Source organism: Erpetoichthys calabaricus, chromosome 4 (assembly GCF_900747795.2).
Source record: "Erpetoichthys calabaricus chromosome 4, fErpCal1.3, whole genome shotgun sequence".
NCBI classification, from domain to species: Eukaryota; Metazoa; Chordata; class Cladistia; order Polypteriformes; family Polypteridae; genus Erpetoichthys; species Erpetoichthys calabaricus.
The window spans coordinates 107,337,409-107,363,407 of NC_041397.2; the positions used below are offsets into that span (position 1 = coordinate 107,337,409).

At 39.4% G+C, this 25,999-nt stretch overlaps 1 protein-coding gene across 3 annotated transcripts in view; it reads left to right on the forward strand.

The window, feature by feature from the left end:
- Positions 1 to 25,999, forward strand: part of dgkh (diacylglycerol kinase, eta) — a 482,906-nt gene that overhangs the window by 226,809 nt on the left and 230,098 nt on the right. For all 3 annotated transcript variants that reach the window (XM_028799661.2, XM_028799660.2, XM_028799662.2), the window contains one exon: positions 768 to 878. In XM_028799661.2, the coding sequence (XP_028655494.1) occupies positions 768 to 878 (111 nt within the window). The remainder of the gene's footprint in view (positions 1 to 767; positions 879 to 25,999) is intronic.

A 25,999-nucleotide genomic window follows, 5' to 3' on the forward strand; every position in this document is an offset into this window, starting at 1 on the left:
GCCAGATAGGTTCCAGGCTCTTGTAACCCTAAATTAGACCAAGTAGGTTTGAGAATAAAATGTTATGAAAATGGTTGTTATGTACAGTATATCACATTTTCAGTGTTTTGCAATTCAAGCATTCTCTTAATAAACGTTTCTGCAACATTAAGTGTTTTGTTACTTGCTGTATTGATTATACTGCTGTACTTTTTTTGCATCATACCCACAGTGCTAAATAGCAGATTTACACTGCCTTTTATATATTTTTCCTATTTTAAGGTTCGTATGCTTACATACATTTCTCCATTATAATTGTAGCACTTTTCTTAGTAAACTGCATGACAGTTTATACTATACTTTTGAAAAAATACTGTTTTTCCCCCCAATGCTAAACAAAGTTCAGCACTGTTAATTCCAGGTTATGGAGCTCAAAATCTCTTTACATTCAATAATCTTCAACAAATACTGCCTTTATAGCAAATGTTAATCTTTGTTTAAACAGATTTTTTGTGATGATTGTTTAATATGTAATTTTATTTATGTACAATGTAGTTAAATATTATGAAATGCACTTCTAAATAAAATCATTTACTTGTATTATGTCTTAAATGTTGTAATTTATTTAAACAATATTTTCTTTAAGAGTGCATTTTGAAATGGAGATTGTTTGTGTTCTTCGTTTCAACTCAGATGTGGTGTACAGTATATATACTGTAGATTTGCTTCTTGGTTTGGTTAAAGAAAAAACCTTCTAGAAGGGTGAATTCTTTTATTTTGTTTTGCAGACCAGCATCAAGGAGGGAATACTACTGAAACAGACAAGTTCCTTCCAGAGATGGAAGAAAAGATATTTCAAGTTGAGAGGAAGAACTTTATACTATGCTAAGGATGCAAAGGTACTAACAGAGCTACTTGATTTGCTAAGATGGCTCATGTGCAACTCGTGTTTTGTTTTTATAAAGAGGCACATTCCCAAAGCTGATGAAAATAAGGTATTTTGCAAAGAAGAACAGACCATTCATTCTATCAATCTCATAATTAATAGCTAAGTGGTTCCAGTATCTCTTGCAGATAATTATTAAATACTGTGAAGTGTCCACATCAGCTGCAAGACTACATACTTGTGTTAACCCAGTGTGTGTTCCAATAATTTTAATTTTTCAGAAAAAATTCTGTTTTAATGTGTGACTCTTAATTCATTTGAGTGATTTATACAATCCACTCCAGAAATATTGGCACCCCTCAAAAAAGTGCACAAAAACATTAATATAATATAGATAATACATACAATGATTCTAATATTCCTCATATGTTTGGAGAAATTGTTGATTATTTATTTAATAGAAACAATTCCTGCAAAAGTGTTGTTTTATCTTTGTAATAGTTTATCTTGTCAAAATTATTGGCACCCATGAATAATACTATAAGACCAAATAGATTTGCAACTTCAGGGAAAAAATGTTTCATGATGTTGCTTTTTGTGTCTAGGAACTGTTATCTATGGACATTTCCTGTTTCAGAATATTAGGGTTGCAAGTAACGATTATTTTGATAATCAATTAATCTGTTGATTACTTTGTCGATTAGTTAGTTTGCAGAACAAAATTCAAGATTTATTATTTTTATTTGACTTAAAATGCTTAAACTGCATCAAGTGAAACTTTTCACCAAGAAAGAGGCTTATATAAAAAAGTGTTTTTAAAAAATTAAGCACTTGTAAATATTTTGAACAAAATATTAGGTTTTCTAAAACATTTATATAATACATTGAAAATTTATTTTTTAACATTTAACATTTAATAGCACTTCTGTTTCTGGTTGTGCAATGAATACACAAATACACACAATTTCCTTAAAAATGCAAACATTTTCATTGAATTAAACTGGTAAAGTGGCTTATGCATTTATAATCACATTAAACAAATACTTCAAAATTAAACATATAGTTTAAGTTACAAGTTTTTTTTCTGTAAAAGCTACAGCTTACTGGCAAAACATCATGAAAATATCTGACCACCACAGAAGAGTCTGCACCATCATGACTTTTTGTCCTATATTGGGAAAATGTCCAGACTATTTTTCTTTTGCAGCAAAACAAGTGGTTTCATTTGTGTGAAACTCAGTTATTCCTTTGGTGTGTTATACAGTGGGGCAAAAAAGTATTTAGTCAGCCACCAATTGTGCAAGTTCTCCCACTTAAAAAGATGAGAGAGGCCTGTAATTTTCATCATAGGTATACCTCAACTATGAGAGACAAAATGAGAAAAAAAAAAAATCCAGAAAATCACATTGTCTGATTTTTGAAGAATTTATTTGCAAATTATGGTGGAAAAAAAGTATTTGGTCAATAACAAAAATTCATCTCAATACTTTGTTATTTACCCTTTGTTGGCAATGACAGAGGTCAAACGTTTTCTGTAAGTCTTCACAAGGTTTTCACACACTGTTGCTGGTATTTTGGCCCATTCCTCAATGCAGATCTCCTCTAGAGCAGTGATGTTTTGGGGCTGTCGCTGGGCAACACGGACTTTCAACTCCCTCCAAAGATTTTCTATGGGGTTGAGATCTGGAGACTGGCTAGGCCACTCCAGGACCTTGAAATGCTTCTTACGAAGCCACTCCTTCGTTACCCGGGCGGTGTGTTTGGGATCATTGTCATGCTGAAAGACCCAGCCACGTTTCATCTTCAATGCCCTTGCTGATGGAAGGAGGTTTTCACTCAAAATCTGACGATACATGGCCCCATTCATTCTTTCCTTTACACGGATCAGTCGTCCTGGTCCCTTTGCAGAAAAACAGCCCCAAAGCATGATGTTTCCACCCCCATGCTTTACAGTAGGTATGGTGTTCTTTGGATGCAACTCAGCAGTCTTTCTCCTCCAAACACGACGAGTAGAGTTTTTTTCATCTGACCATATAACATTCTCCCAGTCCTCTTCTGGATCATCCAAATGCTCTCTAGAAAACTTCAGACGGGCCTGCACTGGCTTAAGCAGGGGGGCACGTCTGGCACTGCAGGATTTGAGTCCCTGGTGGCGTAGTGTGTTACTGATGGTAGCCTTTATTACTTTGGTCCCAGCTCTCTGCAGGTCATTCACTAGGTCCCCCCGTGTGGTTCTGGGATTTTTGCTCACCGTTCTTGTGATCATTTTGACCCCACGGGGTGAGATCTTGCGTGGAGCCCCAGATCGAGGGAGGTTATCAGTGGTCTTGTATGTCTTCCATTTTCTAATAATTGCTCCCACAGTTGATTTCTTCACACCAAGCTGCTTACCTATTGCAGAGTCAGTCTTCCTAGCCTGGTGCAGGTCTACAATTTTGTTTCTGGGGTCTTTTGACAGCTCTTTGGTCTTGGCCATAGTGGAGTTTGGAGTGTGACTATTTGAGGTTGTGGACAGGTGTCTTTTATATTGATAACGTGTTCAAACAGGTGCCATTAATACAGGTAACGAGTGGAGGATAGAGGAGCCTCTTACAGAAGAAGTTACAGGTCTGTGAGAGCTAGAAATCTTGCTTGTTTGTAGGTGACCAAATACTTATTTTCCACCATAATTTGCAAATAAATTCTTTAAAAATCAGACAATGTGATTTTCTGGATTTTTTTTCTCATTTTGTCTCTCATAGTTGAGGTATATCTCATTTTGTCTCTCATAGTTGAGGTATACCTATGATGAAAATTACAGGCCTCTCTCATCTTTTTAAGTGGGAGAGCTTGCACAATTGGTGGCTGACTAAATATTTTTTTGCCCCACTGTATGTTGAGTTTATTTTAACTGAAAGTTCTTTTTGTATGATCATTCATCTTTTTTGTGTCTGGAAACCTTTTACCACTGCAGATAATTTGGCGTATTTGTTTGCAACTAACACCCTGTAGCAACCTGCTGCATGTTATTTGCTATTGTTAGTGTGCTTCTACATTTTCACATTTGAAAATCCGTTATACTGCCATGCACTCTGTTTACCGCTGAACTAGGCATTCTGCAGCAATACTTGCAAATTATCATATCTTCCTCCAGATTGTATAAAAGCCAATTGGAGCCAGATAGACAACCAGTCTGAAATTTTTGCTTTTCATTTTGTGGGATTCATAGCTATACACGCTGCTTTTTTCTGTCTGTATGGTACTGGAGTTTTTGATTTCCTTTCCACATGAGACTGAAAGAAAACAAAACAGTTTTCTGCTCTGATAAGGATGTGTTTCTTCGCATCCATATTTTTTAAACACACGCACACATTTGCAAGCGTGTAATGCAACACTGTAACTTGAGTTATTGTATAAAAAAAAAAACCCTCAAATATGGCAAGTGAAAAGCTAAATATTTACTAACTAGTGGCTAATGACATATGTTTAGTTGCTCATCATGAAATGTTTTATTTACATTATAGAGGGCTAAACTATGACATTTCTATCTGAAAGCCACATCATTATGCCTAGCCTAGCAAACATAGCGTTCCTGTATTTATATCACATCATGTTGAAGTAATATTCAACTTACTGGGATAATGGCAAGTGTTCCTCCTCTACAGAGCCTGTAATGGTATGTTTCCTTTACAAATGTTAGAGCATCACCATTGTGCTCTCGTGCCATATGAGGTCAGACCTACATATTGTGCAACTCACAACCTTTTTTTTCTGCGTTTACAGCAAAGTGCTCCCAAACTCTGGAAGACTTAAGTCATGCCGTCTTTTCTGTCACTTTTTCTACAGTCTGACATTTTTTAAATGTGTTCTCATCTGAATGAAGTAGTGATGCAATTGCATGAAACTACATACTCATCCTAATGACATAATAAACTAATTGATGAAAGTGATCATTGCCAACGTTTGTAATAATTAGTTGTTTCAGCCCTACAGAATTTTAATATGAGGTAACACACAGGTAAATTCCTGTTTGTCATCCATCAACATGGGTAAAACCTAAGAGCTTTCTACTCAAATGAGAAAAAAAGTTGTTGAGCTCCATAGATTGGTGAATGGCTACAAAATAACTGGGTATTCAATTTAAATTACCAGTAAATACAATCAGGGCCATAAGTTTTAAAGGCATGGAACTGTTGATAATTTGCCAGGAAGGGGATGCATCTGCATATTGTCCCCACACACAGTGAGGAGGATGCTAAGAGAGGCAAAGAGGAGCCCAAAGATCACAGTTTCACAACTGTAAAGTTTCTTAGGGATTCACTGTTTCAATGTCAACTGTGAGATGACACCTCCATGTCCAGAGTCCAAGACACAAATCCCAGCATCTCAACTTTGCCAGGCAACACTGGAGATACATCTGGAATCGTGTGTTGTGGTCAGACAAGAACAAAAATTGAGCTTTTTGGTCACACACACCATTGCCTTGTTTTGTAAAAAAAAAAAAAAAAAAAAGGAAACTGCATACAAAGCAGGGTACCTCATACCCACAGTAAAACATGCTGGTGGCTGTTTTACTGCCAGGGCTCCAGGGGCTTTTGTTAAGGTCATTGGCATAATGAATTCCTTTTAATACCAGAACATTTCAGCTGAAAATCTGGTTGTCTCTGCAAGAAGGCTGTGGTTGGGTCTTTCAGCAAGGCAGTGATCCAAAGCACACATCAAAATTAACAAAGAATTGATTGCAGAAACACAGGATTGAAGTTTTGCAATGGCCCTGCAAGTCTCCAGATTTTAATCCAATTGAAAATCTGTGGTCTCAATAAGAGAGCAGTTCACAAGAGAAAATCCAAGAAAATCCATGAGTTGGAAATGTTCTGCAGTGAACAGCCTTTTTTAAACACTACAGAAAGGAGCTGAGTTTCTCCTTTCTACATTCTCACAAGGGGAGGCTCCACCAAATACTGACATTTGGAGTGAGAATATTTTTAGAATATGCCTTATTATGAAAATTTGTGGTATTAAAGGGAAACTTTATTTTGTTCCAAATGTCTATTTGACAATGAAAGCTTGAGGCTTACCCAATTGTTTAAGCACAAAATATCACTCATTACATGTGTTGTTCCTTTTATATACTGTATTATTTTTTGCAAGTTTTCATGAAGAGTGCCAAAATCTTTGGAATTGACTATAAATAAATAAATAAATTGTTCACTGTGATTTTGATTTTTTTGTGGATCAAAGGACTTGTTCACGCTTCTACATGTCTATGTGTTTTTTCTACCACTGCATAATACTGGTAATCCACAACGTACCAGTAAAATGAATACTATTTTTAATCGACCCTTCCCATCTACCCACATTGTTACCATATCACAATGGAGGAGTGCAGTTAGTTTAAAAAAATGACATGGTGCTATTTTATCCATGAAAATACAGCATGGTGCACATTAGTGATTTTTTTTTTTTGTCTCCGCGAAAACACAAAAGATAGGATGCCAATGTTTGCCATTCCCTAGCAAATGTGTTTTCCTTTTTCCTGCTGTGAATCTGTGCACAACTACACTCCCACCACCATAGATCAATGTATCCAATATCTTCTGTGTTTGCAGTGCATCTTTAGGATTTGCAATCCTCGTGATTACTGTCATAATTGACACTGTAGGGTGGGTTTATGATCACTCAGTTAATTTATTATCAGTTTTACCTTCAGCAATGCTGGTAACTAATTAAAACAATTAACAAGATGTTCCCCAAGGGATGCAAGTTAAATGTAGGAAGAGTGAGGAATCTCGTGTTTCACTTTCCAGGATGGCCCCCCAGAAATATTAAGACATCTGTACAATTTATGAGTGAGTTTCATAAACCAGTAAAAGCCTACATTAATCACTTTCTTTGATGTGGTTCAGTGTAGTGATATACTTACTTAAACAAATAATCTAAACAAAATAATACTGTTTATTTATAACTCAAAGATTATAGAAGATGGGTATTTTCAAGTAAGTGTGTGTGTGTCTCTGTGTGTGTGTGTGTATATATATTTATATATATAGTATATATAATATATACTAGCCATGTGTGCCAAACTACGTTGTGCGTGTTAAAGTTGTCTGTGAAGGGCTCCCTGTTTAAACGCGGCTGCCAGTCGTGAACTGGGCCCTTCGTCGCACAGCATTATGATTTTTTATAAGGGAAACAAAATTACAAAACAAAACCCTTGGACATTGATTCGATAGGAACGGCCTACTCGGAATCACTGTCCGAATAGTAATTATGTGGTGGTGGAGGAGCATTTCTGCTTCTCTCCATTCACAGTCTGTCTCGTTTTCATGACGCTGTCATTTCCTCTCACGATCTCTTCTAAACCTTTCTCCAATCTCGCAGGTTGATTTGTGGCAATCCAAACAGTAAGGAAGAACCAATGCTTCTTTCTTGAACTCCAAACGCCGACTGATAGAAAATCACAGAAGTGTGTCCGACTTACTGTATATACTCTGACTGCTGACTCCAAGAAGTGGGTGAACATTCGATTTGGACGAAGTGCTGCCAACAACGGTCAATAGAAACACAAAAAACCACAGACTCGACAACGAAGCAGGTGTCGACGCCAGATCTAAACACAAAGCACGGTGTCGACGCCAGATCTAAACACAAAGAGTGGTGTCGACGCCAGATCTGAACACAAAGAGTGGTATCGACAGTGTTTGTAAACAAAAGTAACAACCAAGGTGTTGTGTATTCAGCCAGTACAAACAGCACATAGTCTCCTTTAGTTCAATCCTCTTTAATCACCACAATCCAACCCCATCCAACGATCCTCCCCCCACTTCCTCTCCTCCTCCATCACTACTACCCTCTACTGAACACAGCAGGAACACCACACAAGGCAGTGAATTCGCGGACAAACAAAGATCAAGATCCAAATGAAGATTATATATAATATATATATATATATATATATATATATATATATATACTGTATATATATATATACTGTATATATATACTGTATATATATATATATATATATATATATATATATATTTATATACTGTATATAATATACACACACATGCATGGATGTGTGTGTGCATGCATGAGAAAGGTAGAGACAGATTTGATATAATTCAAGTGGATAAACAGTTTCACAAAGGTATAACGAAACAAGTGTGGTTTTATTCAAGAATAAAACTGAATAAAAAAATTTCAAGTAACAACAAGATACCAAGAAGACATAATTTACCAGCTTATATCCCTTCAGCGATTTTGTTTACAGTTAGCAAAAATGTACACTGGGTGTTATAGACTCAAATCAAATGTATGTTTTTATAATATAATAGTAATAATAACAGAAGCTGACTACTCAAAACAGAAAATGCGGGGAAGACCCGGGATCGAATGCACAACCTCTTGACTTAGAAACAGACGTTCTTATCTCTTCACCAGCCATGCAATTGATATTTGGGCTGGGGTTTTTACATATTGGTAGCAACATGTAAATTGAATAATCTCTCTTTTTTCGGTTATATTTTTGTATAAAGGCAAACTAGCTGGAAAGTTAAATTTGGAATGTAATTGTTCGTAGGAAGCAAAGACATTGTTTATGTACAGATCTCTAAGTGATTTAATCCCAAATGTTTTCCAGACATTAAAAATTGCATATGTTTGAGAGGGTGGAATAGGTGGTTCTCCTGCAGAGGTGCCACAGATAAAAGCTTCTCTATCTTAAAATGCTTCCTACATTGGTTCCATATTCTGAGTGAGTGAAACACAATTGGGTTGTTAGTATATTGGCGATAACTTGCATTTGTTGAGGCACAAAGCAAGGAATATAAAGAAGTACTGCAGGATTTTATTTCTATTGCAGACCAAGCCTGTGTATGTTCATCTACAGTGCATCCGGAAAGTATTCACAGTGCATTTTTCCACAATTTGTTATGTTACAGCCTTATTCCAAAATGGATTAAATTCGTTTTTTTCCTCAGAATTCTACACACAACACCCTATAAAGACAATGTGAAAAAAGTTTACTTGAAGTTTTTGCAAATTTATTAAAAATAAAAAAAATTAGAAATCACATGTACATAAGTATTCACAGCCTTTGCTCAATACTTTGTCAATGTGCCTTTGGCAGCAATTACAGCCTCAAGTCTTTTTCAATAGGATGCCACAAGCTTGGCACACCTATCCTTGGCCAATTTTGCCCTTTCCTCTTTGCAGCACCTCTCAAGCTCCATCAGGTTGGATGGGAAACGTCGGTGCACAGCCACTTTAAGATCTCTCCAGAGATGTTCAATCGGATTCAAGTCTGGGCTGTTGCTGGGCCACTCAAGGACATTCACAGAGTTGTCCTGAAGCCACTCCTTTGATATCTTGGCTGTGTGCTTAGGGTCGTTGTCCTGCTTAAAGATGAACTGTCGCCCCAGTCTGAAGTCAAGAGCGCTCTGGAGCATGTTTTCATCCAGGATGTCTCTGTACATTGCTGCAGTCATCTTTTCCTTTATCCTGACTAGTCTCCCACTCCCTGCCGCTGAAAAACATCCCCACAGCATGATGCTGCCACCACCATGCTTCACTGTAGGAATGGTATTGTTCTGGTGATGAGCGGTGGCTGAAAACATCCCCACAGCATGATGCTGCCACCACCATGCTTCACTGTAGGGATGGTATTGGTCTGGTGATGAACGGCGCCTGGTTTCCTCCAAACGTGACGCCAGGCATTCACACCAAAGATTTCAATCTTTGTCTCATCAGACCAGAAAATTTTCTTTCTCATGGTCTGAGAGTCCTTCAGGTGCCTTTTGGCAAACTCCAGGCGGGCTGCCATGTGCCTTTTACTAAGGAGTGGCTTCCATCTGGCCACTCTACCATACAGGCCTGATTGGTGGAGTGCTGCAGAGATGGTTGTCCTTCTGGAAGGTTCTCCTCTCTCCACAGAGGACCTCTGGAGCTCTGACAAAGTGATGTCGGGTTCTTGGTCACCTCCCTGACTAAGGCCCTTCTCCCTCGATCGCTCAGTTTAGATGGCCGGCCAGCTCTAGGAAGAGTCCTGGTGGTTTCGAACTTCTTCCACTTACGGATGATGGAGGCCATTGTGCTCATTGGGACCTTCAAAGCAGCAGAAATTTTTCTGTAACCTTCCCTAGATTTGTGCTTCGAGACAATCCGGATTGTGTTAAAAAATGCTTTAGTTGCCTCACATTTTTATGCAATCGTTTTGTTCATCCCACTGAATTAAAGCTGAAAGTCTGCACTTCAACTGCATCTGAGTTGTTTCATTTAAAATTCATTGTGGTAATGTACAACCCAAAATTAGAAAAAAATTGTCTCTGCCCAAATATTTATGGACCTAACTGTATGCACTAACAACCGTCGTTATCACACCTTCAGTTTCCAGCTTCATAATTATTACTCTGTCTGACGTTCATTTTACCTCCAAAACACTCTTGACATACTGTTCCTTCAGAATAACCCCTACCCCATTTTTCCTCCCATCCACACCATGATAGAACAATTTGAATCCACCTCCAATCCACCTGGCCTTACTCCCCTTCCATTTAGTCTCTTGCACACACAATATATCAACCTTCCTTCTCTCTATCATATCGGCTAACTCTCTCCCCTTACCAGTCATACCAACATTCAAAGTTCCTACACTGAGTTCCACTCTCCTTACCTTTCTTCTCTCCTCCTGCCTCCAAACATGTCTCCCCCCTATTCTTCTCCTCCTTCAGCCAACAGTAGCCCAGTTTCCGCCAGAACCCTATTGACTAACAGTATGGGTGGCGGCCATTGTTAACCAGGGCCTCAACCAATCCAGTATAGAAATCTGTATTGTTGTCTTCATATTGGTCTGGCAAAATTTTACACCAGATGCCCTTCCTGATGTAACCCTCCCCATTTATCTGGGCTTGGGACTGGCATGAAGAAACACACTGGTTTGTGCATCCCCTATGGCTGGGTTAGTCTTTTCCTTAATAATTCCTTCCATTACTTTACATGTGATGCACGTTAAAGTTACTGGCATGTTGTTGCTTGGATCTGGCAGATCACTCTTTTTTGTACAGGGGGATAAAATTAGTAAATTATCCAATACTTAAGAATTTGCCAAATGCGCAGTGACTTCATTAAAATATGCATCAAGGGGTTATAGTGTATATGTACTCTCTAAACTCCTTAAGAACTCGAAGATACGTATTATCTAGTCCTGGTGATCTGTTTGATTTCAGCCTATTTCATTTAAGCAGTACTTCTCCCTCTACAATTTCCAAATCATTCAGTACCTCCTTAATAGTCTCTTTTACCGCTTGGAGGTTATCCACTTTCTCACATACAGTATGAATACCTCAGGAAAATGCATGTTTTGTTTTTTTTTTAAATTCCCCTTTACTGTTCCTGATGCACTTCCTCATTGACTGTTCTTTTACTACTAAAATAATCTTTTTAGGTCATCGTTCACTTTGTCTGCTATACTCCTCTCTAACTGCCTTTCAGCTTCCCTAATATCTTTCCTAATGGTTGTTGTCATACACCCTAACATTTGCATTGGAGTTTTTAGTCTTTTATGCCTTATACAGCTCTTTATTCCTTTGCAGCTTCTTTCTCAACTCTTTATTAACCCACATTATTAACCCATCTTTTTTTTCCTACTAATTCCAAATTTTGGTATGTACCTGCCCTGCATTATGTGTAAAATGTTGTTAAACCTATTCCACTGTCTCCACATTTAAAAGCTTTTCCCACTTCATCCTACTTAGACTTCACCGCATCTCCTCAAAATTTGCCCTACCTAACGTAAACTTCACAGTTTTGGTCTTTGCATTTCCTCCCTTCCTTAGTGGTTATATGACCTCTTCCCCATCAGTTCTGTCCTGATTATTACAAAATACTAAATCTAGATAGGCTTACCCACACATTGGTGTTTTAACATACTCTGATTTCATCTAAAAACTCCTGCTCTTGTACTTCTCTATCTGCAAGGTTAGCCCAGTTAATATTTGAGTAGTTAAAGTCCACCTTGACTATAATATCCCCCTGTAAATTTGCCTTTTTAATATTACTAAAAAGATACGCACTGAAATTAATTTATGTTGGAGCTCTATAGCACACTCCTAAAATAAGGCTTCTTTCCCTAATGCTTTCCAGACAAATCCGGACATCCTCACTAAGATGGAGCTCATCATCCATTTGAAGAAACTTGTTTTTAAATTCTGTTTGATATAAACAACAGCCCTCACTTCCTCTTCTATTCTCTCTATCCTTCCCAAAAAATGTATATCGCTCTATTTTACTCTTCTCCATCTTTACTCCATTATTCATTCAGGTTTCTGTAAGTGCTATAATATTATAATTATGCATACAGCTCCAGCTCACTTGTTCAATTTTTGATACTATCTAGTGATCTGAGACAAAGACTGGACTCCTTTAGTACTGTGTCTCTTCGGAGAATCCTTGGGTACCGCTGCTATGACTTTATGTCAAATGAGCGGTTGCTCATGGAGTCCCAAATGAGGCACATTACCTGCATTATGAGGGAGTGTCAGTTACGGCACTTATGGGCATGTGGTACGATTCCCAGAGGGTGATCCAGCTTGCGGGATCCTCATTGTTGAGGACCCGAGAAGGCTGGACCAGGCCAAGGGGATGCCAACATAAAACCTGGCTGCGGCAGATAGAGGGTCATTTCCGGAGGGTGGGCCAACCAGGATCCTGAACTGTTTTGTCATATGGTGGGTGTGGCAATGCACTGTAGCAGTGCAAGCTTCTCGACCTGACCTATTATTAAGGGAAGCTTTTTTTTTAGTGTGATGCTCATTTAACTTTTGCACTTAAACTTTGGGTTACAATTTATGTTACTATGTAGTACTGGGTGGTATACTGGTTCATACCAAAAACCGTTTTTTATTTTTGTTATGATATGGATTTTTCTTATGCCGCAACACCGGTTTAAATTGTCTAAACAACATTTGGAACGTGGCGCAGCGAGAAACTGTTTAAGGGGAACCTTTTTCACTTCTACACCGCTATACACACATGCAACGGAGTACATGCGTTAGTGGAGTTGTTGCGCAGGGGCTCTTTTTCACTGCTGCACCGCTAAACACGCATGCAACGGAGTACATGCGGTAGTGGAGGTATTGCGCAGTGAAAATGGACAGAGAATATTACGAAACTGAAGCTGTAGCAGACGATAAAGTTGAACATGATGACACAGAAGAACTTTTGCTGGAAAAATGAGTCACGTCTGTTGTCTGGAGATACTTTAGATTTAAAAGGTCGGATGTGGACTGTTATGTTCAAATGTGTGAATACTGTTTCTACACTACTGGATAATACTGTAAGCCAAGTTGTATTTGTTTTATTTTTTTCAATACTGTGTAATGTACCTGGGTATTGTGTAATAGTGTGTGTCGTACATGGCTGGGGGTCAGACCTGGCCAGGACGCCTGGAGGGACCAAGAGGTGGGATATTTGTCCTCCGGGCCACGAGGGGGCAACCGCCCTGGAGCAGAAGAGGGTCATGGAAGGGGAGCAGGGAGGCTCAAGTCTCCCCAAGCCTCATGGAGCCCGGGACTTATTTACTTCCACCACACCCATGTAGGACGATCCTTCCAGGGTCACCTGGAGTGCTTCCGGGTGCTCTCCTGACGCTTCTGCCACACCAGGACGTGACGTCAGGTAGAGCACCTGGAGCTCATCTGGGTGAGGATAAATGGGGCTGCCTCCCTCCTGTCAGGGAGCTGGAGTCGGGAGCAGGAGCAGGACGAAGCTCCTGGTGAGGACAGGTGGCCCAGGGACAAGGAGAGAGAAGGCCCAGGAGAAAGGTGACTGGGGCTAGAGGCACAGTGTGCTGTGCGGGACTGAGTTGTTGTGTTGGAGAACTGAGAAAATAAACAAGTTTTGTATAAAGATGTGGTCTTCTACTGGTGGTGTCCGGGCAAATATCACAAGTGACAACATGTTGACTTTATTCTCAACATTTCTACTTTATTCTCGCCGTTTGTCGAGATTACAGTCGACATGTTGACTTTATTCTCGTAATTTGTTATTGAAGTAGAACATTGTAAACTAAACTTCATCTTAAAATGAATATTTAATTTACTAGCTTTTCTCAAACCCCGTGATAAGTTATGTTGCACATTAAATGCTTTGTGTTAACTGTTCCCGGAGTCGTGTTAATCACTACGTGCTTCTTAAACTGACTTCCTCTTGCACTAAGTGGAGGCGCAGGCAGCACACAGAATACATTCATTTCATGATATTCCTGCTCCCTGAACATTGCAGAATAACAGCATGAAGGAAGTGTGGGATGGGATGAAGATCATCACTGGCTGCATTTCGAAGCGGGGTGCCACTATCGAGAGAGACGTGAAGAGAGCAAACCAAATGAACAACTTCTTTAACAGGTTTGACCACCCTAACCCACTCTCACTCTCAACGCGGAGTACCAGCATAGGAGAGACATCCCCACCCATAACTACAACAGTGCAGGTGAGCAGAGAGCTGAGGAGACTTTGTGCCAGCAAAGCAGATACTCCAGATGGACTATCGCCACGACTGCTGAAGGTCTGTGCATTGGAGCTGGGGGATCCTGTACAGCGCATCTTCAACCTGAGCCTGGAACAGGGGAGAGTCCCGAGGCTTTGGAAAACATCTTGCATCACCCCAGTCCCAAAGATAACACGTCCTAGTGAGCTGAATGACTTCCAGCCTGTTGCTCTGACATCACATGTGATGAAGACCATGGAGAGGCTGCTGCTTCACCACCTGAGGCCACAGGTTCAACACGCCCTCGACCCTCTGCAGTTTGCATATCAGGAGAAGGTGGGAGCGGAGGATGCCATCATCTATATGCTACACCGATCCCTCTCCCACTTGGATAGAGGCAGTGGTGCTGTAAGAATTATGTTTCTATACTTCTGTAGCGCCTTCAAGGCAAGCTGACAGAGATGGGAGTAGATTCATACCTGGTGGCATAGATCGTGGACTATCTTAAAGACAGACCTCAGTATGTGCGTCTTGGGAACTGCACGTCTGACATTGTGGTCAGCAACACAGGAGCGCCACAGGGGACTGTACTTTCTCCGGTCCTGTTCAGCCTATATACATCGGACTTCCAATACAACTCGGAGTCCTGCCACGTGCAAAAGTTCGCTGACGACACTGCTATCGTGGGCTGCATCAGGAGTGGGCAGGAGGAGTATAGGGACCTAATCAATGACTTTGTTAAATGGTGCGACTCAAACCACCTACACCTGAACACCAGCAAAACCAAGGAGCTGGTGGTGGATTTTAGGAGGCCCAGACCCCTCATGGACCCCGTGATCATCAGAGGTGATTGTGTGCAGATGGTGCAGACCTATAAATACCTGGGAGTGCAGCTGGATGATAAATTAGACTGGACTGCCAATACTAATGCTCAATACTGATGCTCTGTGTAAGAAAGGACAGAGCCGGTTATACTTCCTTAGAAGGCTGGCGTCCTTCAATATCTGCAATAAGATGCTGCAGATGTTCTATCAGACGGTTGTGGCGAGCCCCCTCTTCTACGCGGTGGTGTGCTGGGGAGGCAGCATTAAGAAGAAAGACGCCTCACGCCTGGACAATTGTTGGCATGGAGCTGGACAGTTTGACATCTGTGGCAGAGCGACGGGCGCTGCTAAGCAGGCTCCTATCAATTATGGAGAATCCACTGCATCCACTAAACAGTGTCTTCTCCAGACAGAAGAGCAGCTTCAGCGACAGACTGCTGTCTCTGTCCTGCTCCACTGACGGACTGAGATGATCATTCCTCCCACAAACTATGCAACTCTTCAATTCCATCTGGGGGGTAAACATTAACATACAAAGTTATTGTCTGTTTTACCTGCATTATTATCAATCTTTAATATTGTTTTTTCTATCAGTATGCTGCTGCTGGAGTATGTGAATTTCCCCTTGGGATTAATAAAGCTATCTATCTATCTATCTATCTATCTACCTATCTATCTATCTATCTATCTATCTATCTATCTATCTATCTATCTATCTATCTATCTATCTATCTATCTATCTATCTATCTGTCTGTCTGTCTGTCTGTCTGTCTGTCTGTCTGTCTGTCTGTCTGTCTGTCTGTCTGTCTGTCTGTCTAGAATGGTAAGATAAATACTTGATATAATTTTCATGATGAAATGCATTAAAGCATGTATTAATCATGTGGGGGCACAGTGGCATGGAGGTTGCAGCAATGGAGTCCCGGGTGTTCCCTGCTTTGAATTTGCATGTTTTTCTGGTGGGTTTACTCGGCATGCTTCAGTTTCCTTTCAAAGTCATGTAGGATGTGGGTTTTTTTTTTGCTATATTAACCCTGCTAGTGTATGTATTGCTAGTATTCACCCTGCGATGTGCTGGCGCCCCATTCAGGATTTGCTCCTGCCTCGCACACAACCCTGAATGGATGGCATAATTAAACATGTATAACGAAGATTTTTTTTTTAAGTTCTGAACACTCTGTTGTCTAAGTTTATAACTAGTTTTAATTTCACAAAGACATTTATCGTGTGTTGATTGGTTATGTGGAGAAAGAAAAAGGAAGGAGAGGAACTGGGGGTTTGGTACGTCAGACAGAGACAGAGCACGCATGCAATAAAGAAAGCACGCTCAGATGAACATCCATTGAATTCTGTGTTTGTGTCTCCAAACTCCAGGGGCCTCATGTATAAACGGTGCGTACGCACAGAAATGTTGCGTACGAACCTTTCCACGCTCAAATCGCGATGTATAAAACCTAAACTTGGCGTAAAGCCACGCACATTTCCACGGTAACTCATACCTTGGCGTACGCAATTTCTCCCCTCGGTTTTGCAGACTGGCGGCACCCAGCGTCAAAGCAGTGCTACTGTTCCCGTGTGATCACCCCTTTCTTTCTTAGATCCACATCCACGGCTTTATCAAATACACTGAAATTAACCGCATATCGTTCATAAATTTAATGCATCTGATTGTAATTAACCTGTAACAATATAATGGTCCATAGAATGGTCAAACTACTGTTCCTGTGTGCTCATCCTTTCTTTCTTAGCTCCACATTCCTGACGCGGCTTTATAAATACACTGAAACTAACTGCATATTGTTTATTAGTGTAATGCATCTGATTGTAATTAACCTGTAGCAATATAATGGGCCAGGGAATAGCCATAGTATTCCAAATACCATAACTGCTTTAGCGTTGTTACGCTCACTGCATCTTGTTCTTCTTTTTGCTGTTCCCGTTAAGGGTTGCAACTGCGGATCATCTTTTTCCATATTACTCTCACTGCACCACTCGGAGTATTTATATCACTGTATCTGAGTGTGAATCACAGCAGCAGATGATCGGAAAGAGAATTATCGGTATACAGTTTCAAGTACACACTACCTCAACCACGGCAAAAAGCGTCAAAGCCTTTCCTGTACGGACCTCGCGTTTCAGAAACAGTTTCATCCCAATAACTATAAACACACTCAATCAGTCCATCAAGTGCTCCTTGTAGAACTGTTTGTACTTATAAGTACAATCACCTCACTGTAAACTTGCACTACAGTTATAATATTGCACAACTTGCGCTACTTTATAAAGCGCGTATGATGACAATATCATTTTTAAAATGAAATGCAGCAAAATATGTTGCTTATAGTATACAGATAAAACTTTAACTTCATTTAAATAATCTGTATTGTTAATAATTAAACATGTGAGGACATGGTGCCGCAGCGTATAGTTCAAGGATAGCTCCTGCCTTGCGCTGTATTCTTGCTGGTGCTGACACGACACTGGAAGGATAGACGAATAGAATAATTAAACATGTACTACGAAGATATTTCAATGTTCCTTAAAAGTTTTGAAGAATCGGCGTTCTAAGCTTACAAATGGCTTAACGTCTATTACAGAGCTGATTGTGTGGCGATTGGAGAAAGAAAAGTATGGACAGGAATTGGAGGTTAGTACGTTTGAAAGAGACAGTACTTCTGTAATAAATTATTTCATCGAAGGTCGCACATGGCACCGCAAGCCTCTTGCGTGAGATATGAACAATCACTGCGCCACCGTGTTCCCATGTTTAATAACATGCTTTCATTCCTATCATCATGAAAATGATATCACGTATACGTCTCAGTATTTTAATTATTTAGAGAGCTGTAATATCACGAATTTAATGTATTCTGTGTCCTGTCGGAGAAAGAGAAAGAACGGAAGCATGTAGTGATTCACACACATAGAGCACATAGAAGATCAAATACAGAACAAAGACTTTAACATGCTACTTGAGAAACTAGTAAAATAAAGGATTTTAAGATGAAGTTTATGATGTTCTACTTTCATGGCAAAATAAACTACGTGATTAAAGTGGAAATTTCGAGATTAAAGTTGACATTTCGTGCTTTTTTCCCACTGTGTGCCTATGTTTTTTGTTTGTACCCTAATACGCTTTCATATGACACTCAGACGGTGGGCTACGACTTGCCTTTTCACGGCGACTTTGATATGTGATTTCTTTTTTATTTCGGGCACTGTGCGACTTTGTGAATTTGATCTTTTGAGTTTTTCCGACACTCTGTCACTCGATCAACTTTCTTTTGTTGATTATACCACTGTTTAAACCAACAAATAGTACGTTTTTCCTTTGCCTCCACTTGGTATTCGCTGAAATTCTTATATTTTCCCCTGTGCTTTTCCCGTTGTCTTTTCACAGAAGGCTATTTATATTGATTTACATATTCCAAGAGGCGTAATTCTGGGAGGAGTTGGGGCGGGACAGAAGGCGCGTGCACGTGCGTTTCTTTTCACGCAGATCGGGATTTATGTAGTGGAAGAACGTGAAATTTTGCGTTCGCACAGATTCCTGCATCTGGATTTTTCTGTGCGTACGCACAATCCCGCTTTTGTGCTTACGCCATGTTATAGTGTGAGTTCTACGCACGGCGTTATACATGAGGCCCCAGATCACGAACCCAACATTTACACAATACGAGCTGTATATACCCGGCGTTGCCCGGGGCAGAAGTAACCTAATCGGTCAAACACTTACATATATACCAAAGTAAACCTAATCGGTCAAACAGTTACATATATAAAAAAAACCGAACCTAATCGGACAAACAGCTTCATATATACAGAAGCGAACCTAATCGGACAAACAGCTAATCTATATACATAAGCAAACCTAATTGGTCAAACAGTTACATAAATACAAAAGCAAACCTAATCGATCAAACAGCTTCATATATACAGAAGCGAACCTAATTGGTCAAACAGTTATGCATGTGCAGAATGATTTTACAAACATTATGCATTATGGAATAAAAAGGGTGTTTTTTAGTCAGTAAGAATCTGACACTACCCTTCAGTACGGGCTGAAGGGTGCCTATGTAAGGTTTTACATCCTTCCCGTATGGAAAAAAAAACATACTAAACTTTTTTTTCATCATTACAGATAATCTCAGTCAAATGGAAGTACGCATTCTCAATTTATTTTTATGTAATTTTTACTTTTTCACAAAGCCATCCCATTCCAATTTGTATGAATAAACTTTTGCTACAGAGTTAGCAAAAGTTTATTCATGCACATATTTTAATACGGATAATCTATCTCTAATCAAGGTTCTCATTTTCATTGTAATTTAAAATAATAATAGATACTCATTTTTTTCTTCTGTTTTAGAAAAACCAATCTATGCCACCTACGTCTTCGTCAAGTCAGCTTCATCCAGCTTCATCACATATAGAAGAAGAGTTCCTCAATCTTTTCTTTTTAATGATTGTTAACACGCATAATCTTTGTAAAATTATTCTGCACATGCATAACTGTTTGACCAATTAGGTTCGCTTCTGTATATATGAAGCTGTTTCATCGATTAGGTTTGCTTTTGTATTTATGTAACTGTTTGACCAATTAGGTTTGCTTATGTATATAGATTAGCTGTTTGTCCGATTAGGTTCGCTTCTGTATATATGAAGCTGTTTATCCGATTAGGTTCGCTTTTTTTATATATGTAACTGTTTGACCGATTAGGTTTACTTTGGTATATATGTAAGTGTTTGACCGATTAGGTTACTTCTGCCCCGGGCAACGCCGGGTATATACAGCTCATATATATATAGCAAAATACCCGCGCTTCGCAGCGGAGAAGTAGTGTTTTAAAGAGGTTATGAAAAAAAAAAGGAAACATTTAAAAATAACGTAACATGATTGTCAATGTAATTGTGTTGTCATTGTTATAACTGTTGCTGTCTTTTTATATATATATATATATATATATATATATATATATATATATATATATATATATTTTATATATATAATATACACACACACATAAACATTTATATACATATACATATATATACATATCTACATATACACATGTACATATATATACACACACATACATAAACACACACATAAGACTTACTGAGTGAAACGGGCTTTCATTGACAATCATGTTACGTTATTTTTAAAATGTTTCCTTTTTTTTTCATAACCTCTTTAACACAGTACTTCTCCGCTGCGAAGCGCGGGTATTTTGCTAGTATATATATATATATATATATATATATATATATATATATACATATACACACATACATGCAGTTTTAATAACACAGAAATCAATATAAACATTAACATCATTATCATATGAGAATATGAAGTAATATATAAGAAGCACATTTCATATAAATATAAATTATTAAACAGTAAAATCTTCTTCTGTAATTTGCTACCGTGCCATTTGTGTGTCTGTCCAGGATTTTAAATGACCTGTAGCTCGCAAACCGTTGCACCTATACACTTGAAATGTGGTACACATATAGTACGTCACGTCTACTATCCGCTTTATGGGTGATGATTGTTTTAGTCTTTTTATCTTTATTTTATTTTATTGTACAATCAAGTCCTATCTGCGCACAGCAGGGCAGCCGTGGGCGGATGTGTATGGTGTATTCACTCGATGTTATCGTGCATTGCGCTGTCAGTGGTACAGTGGAACCTCTAGATACGAGTTTAATTCGTTCCAGAACTGAGCTTGTATAGCGAATTTCTCGTATCTAGAACAAACTTCCCCATTGAAAATAATGGAAATCCAGTTACTCCGTTCTGCACCCCAAATATATTAACATAAAAATCAATTTTCCTAACAAATAACACTGATAAATTATATATACTGTAGTCTACCTTTAATAAATAACACTGGTAAATAATATAACTGATTATTAAAAGAATCAAAACAGGTGTCCAAAGTGCAGTAGAGCATTCAATAAATCCATCCATCCATCCATTTTCCAACCCGCTGAATCCGAACACAGGGTCACGGGGGTCTGCTGGAGCCAATCCCAGCCAACACAGGGCACAAGGCAGGGAACCCATCCTGGGCAGGGTGCCAACCCACCGCAGGACACACACAAACACACCCACACACCAAGCACACACTAGGGCCAATTTAGAATCGCCAATCCACCTAACCAGCATGTCTTTGGACTGTGGGAGGAAACCGGAGCGCCCGGAGGAAACCCACGCAGACACGGGGAGAACATGCAAACTCCACACAGGGAGGGCCCGGGAAGCGAACCCGGGTCCCCAGGTCTCCCAACTGCGAGGCAGCAGCGCTACCCATTGCGCCACCGTGCCGCCCATTCAATAAATCTTTAAATAAATAATCCTTAAAACAGTTGTGAAGTGGAGGTTTAAAATACACAAGAATAACAATCCTTTAACACGAGGTTAAAACGTCAAAAGGATGCCGTCTTTAAAAAACAGATGACAATCCCCGGTGCTTCTTCTCTGTTAGTGTCTCACCTGCGGGCTCTGCAACAGGCGAGACACTCTTAATGCAGCTGACCTTCTCTACACCGTCCTGCTTCAGCTGTTTGGCTCGCCTGTTCAGCTCACTGTTCAGCTACACGCGAGCCTGCACTCGCCTGCCTGCCTGCCTGCCTGCTTGCTTTCTCTTTCTCTTTCTTTCTTTCTTTCTTTTTTCTCTCTCTCTCTCTCTCTCTCTCTCTCTCTCTCTCTCTCTCTCTCTCTCTCTTAACCGGCTCGCGCTTCTCTATATATGCGGGGAGGACATGGCAGCTGCAGCTCATCAGCCACAGGAACAATCATGGATGTGGGCAGTTTCCCACCTGTGCACTTAAGTGAGAAACGCAGACACCGCAGATCGCGGCTCGCAACTGCTACCACGCCCCCTTGCTAAGCCGCGAGCTATACCCACAGCCTGGCTCGTGGCTCGTTACGCGAGCCAATGCTCGTATTTAGATCTGAATTTTTCGCTCATACTTTCCTCGTATTTTGAATTTCTCGTATACAGAGGTGATCGTATCTCGAGGTTCCACTGTATTTTGATAAAAGAATTTGAACAACATATAAGAAGCGTATAAATTATTAAACAGTAAAACATTAACATTTAAGAAGTAAAGTTACATTAAGTACTACTGCTGTGCCTTCGGGTATACCTCATTTTTTGTTTGCCCATTACATGCTTAAATGTATACATTTTTTGGTGCACCTACCCGAGAACACGCGACATATAACCGAGCGTGGGAGAAGCATGGATTTTAAACACGCGTTGAGTTGATGTGCTGGTCTCCCTCGTGAAATAACTGGTAATGTTTGACTAAAATCTACAGCGAGTAAAACGACATTAGCTCCTATTTTTTTTTTTACGATCTCTGAGATGTTGCTTTTTTCGGTTCAAGGCTTCATAAGCTCTTTTATGTTGTATGGTGTACTTATCCCAAACCATCATCTTTGAATGTTGCAAGACTTTCGCCTTGTATGTAGATCAGGGTAATTACATTCATTGCATTCCTACTCTGAATCACAATGTGATTGTATGGGTGGTTACCTGGCACTGTAGGGTTGCCACCCGTCCTTTAAAATACGGAATCGTGCCGCGTTTGAGAATGAAATTGCGCGTCCCGTTTTGAATCAATACTGGACGGGATTTATCCCGTATTTTTTTTATCATTTTTTTTTTAAAGCAGCGTCTCATGCAAATCATCCCACACGCATTTTATGAAGATGCCTCCTTTACTACTTTTGATTGGGTAATACTTGATGTCATCGTTAGTTTGATTGGTGTTTTTTAACTGTCCAGTGAGTAGGGCGTGTCTTTCAACCGTAAGCAGATTTTTTGCACTGGTATCACTGACCTCGACGACGGCGACGTTATACGTCAAAAATAAATTACGATAAATGACGATTTTAGCGATACTTTATTACGACGGCGGCTACATAGACACGATCAAATAAAAACAAAAAAATCAAATAATCATTCTACATTTTCAAAACGTCGAAAAAACGACGGAATGAAAAAAAGGCCCACCCGACGACCCACCCATTCCATTTTTATATATATAGATTTAAGTTAAACCTGTGCAATACCCATTCATACATTAATTTTTTTGGAGCCTCATCACACCTGCCATAAAGTTCTCTACACTGAACGTACACCTGGGGACCCTTTACTGCGAGGGAGCAGCACTACCGCCACACTATCATGCATGCTTAATACCTGCTTTAATGCATTTCATCCTGAAAATGATATCAAGTATTTATCTTAGCATTCTAAATTTTCAGAGAGCAGGGATATCATGAAGTGAATGTATTCTGTGCGGTGATCGCTGCCTGCGCCTCCCCTTAGTGTAGAGGAAGTCAGTTTAAGAAGCGTGTAGCGATTAAAAACTGGTTCGGGGAACACTTAACACAAAGCATTTAATGTGCTACATTAACTTATGACGGGGTTTGAGAAAATCTAGTAAATGAAACATTGATTTTAGGCTGAAGTTTAGTTTATGACATTCTACTTTAATGACAAAATAAACTATGAGAATAATGTGGAAATGTCGGTTCTATATTTTGACTGCATCTGTCATGCAGTGTGATTCCTTCTCTTCATTAGTGCCACCTCCTTGAAAATTATCACTTTGTGGGGCCATGCAAACCTGTATTAATACTTGTGTTCACATTGAAATGTTTTTTTGTACAATGTACAATTCTCATGGCAGTGGCATAGGTTAGGTTATTCTTAGCCAGTCTACTGCAGTAATTGCAGTGGAAAATGTGGTTAACATCCACTCATGCATGGGAAAAAATACCGTAGAATACTGTGAAACCGATAGAATTTTGGTCATACCGGCCAGCACTATTACTATGCATTTTGATTTTTACACTATTGTGTGTTCCTTTGTGTACAGTTCTAAACCTGGCCTGTCCTAAGCTCCCTGAACCCTCATTCTTTAGTTTAAATGGATGCTTTGATGCAAATGGGATCAAGTCACCGGTCATCTGTTTGCTAGCTTTGTTTGACTGCTGATTTAAAAAAAAAAGAAACAATTGAGGAATTATAATAAAAGGCAAAAGAAGTATGTTTCATTAGCAGTACTACCAACAAAGTAAAGTGAATGGATACTGATTAAGAAAGTAGCTGGAAATAAAGCTTCATTTCTAGGGTCTGTGTTCGACACCATTATTTTACAATAGCTACATTTATTTCAGTGCTGTTCCTTCCTTGTCCATCCTTCTTTGCTTGTTTTGGTTTGCCGCCTCTCTTTCTATCCACCCAACACTTCTTCAAGTTTAGTCCCTCTCCTTCTGAACCCTTATCACTCACTACTCATGTACTACTACTCTTAAATTCACCTTTATGTTGTGCCAAGTGCCCACCTCTGGCCATTGCTATGGTTTAATTGTCTCGCTGCCTGCTGTTGCACTGTCTTCATTGCCGATGGATTGTTGTGGATGATGAAGCCTGGGGCTTTGAAAGGCGAAGCCAACAATACTGGATCAGAACTTAGATATTCTTTCAAATAAATACCTTTAGTTAAATAAATGTGTTGATTTTAATTTAGAATAAGGCTAACAATTTACTGTTGGTTGCAGACAGTCTGCTGTATTTTTGATTTTGGCAAATTCATCATTGGTCTGAAACACTTTAATACCTCTGATTATAAAACATGCTTTCTTTTAAATCAGTGAGTTTATTTATGTTTTGACATTTTTTAATAAAAAGGACAGGAATGTTTTTCTATCCACTACTTAATTTTTGATTTTTGCTGATGATTTGAAACTTTTTTTTAATCCATATACTGTTTAATATTTAATTTTGTCTGATATTAATGAGTCTAAGTAAGTCACTTTCATGTTTCTGATAAGGTAAAACATTATTTTCTGTGTTTTGCAAAATACTCCTCTTTGTTTATAAAATGCCCTTTGGATTTCAGTCGCTGGAGACAAGAGTTGCACATGAAAATAATGTATTTCCTATCCTACTATTAAATCTTGCCCGAAGAAGGGGCTTGAGTTGCCTCAAAAGCCTGCATATTGTAATCTTTCTTGTTAGCTAATAAAAGGTGTCATTTTGCTTAACTTTTCAATACATCCATAATGGTAAGCAACATTACAACACCCTAGTACAGCTATCCTACTACAGTAATCCCTCGCTATATCGCGCTTCGCCTTTCGTGGCTTCACTCCATCGCGGATTTTTATATGTAAGCATATTTTAAATATATATCGCGGATTTTTACTGGTTCACGGATTTCTGCGGACAATGGATCTTTTAATTTCTGGTACATGCTTCCTCAGTTGGTTTGCCCAGTTGATTTCATACAAGGGACACTATTGGCAGATGGCTGAGAAGCTACCCAACTTACTTTTGTTTCTCTCTCTCTCTCTCGCTGACTTTCTCTGATCCTGACGTAGGGGGATTGAGCAAGGGGGCTGTTCGCACACCTAGACGATACGGACGCTCGTCTAAAAATGCTGAAAGATTATCTTCACGTTGCTATCTTTTGTGCAGCTGCTTCCTGAAACGACATGCTGCACAGTGCTTCGCATACTTAAAAGCTCGAAGGGCACGTATTGATTTTCTTTTGAAAAACAAACTCTGTCTCTCTCTATCTCTCTTTCTCTGCTCCTGACGGAGGGGGTGTGAGCTGCCGCCTTCAACAGCTTTGTGCCGCGGTGCTTCTCATACTTAAAAGCCAAACAGCCCAATGAACTCCTTTGAAGAGGAAGATATGTTTGCATTCTTTTAATTGTGATTCGGAACTGTCATCTCTGTCTTGTCATGGAGCACAGTTTAAACTTTTGAAAAAGAGACAAGTGTTTGTTTGCAGTGTTTGAATAACGTTCCTGTC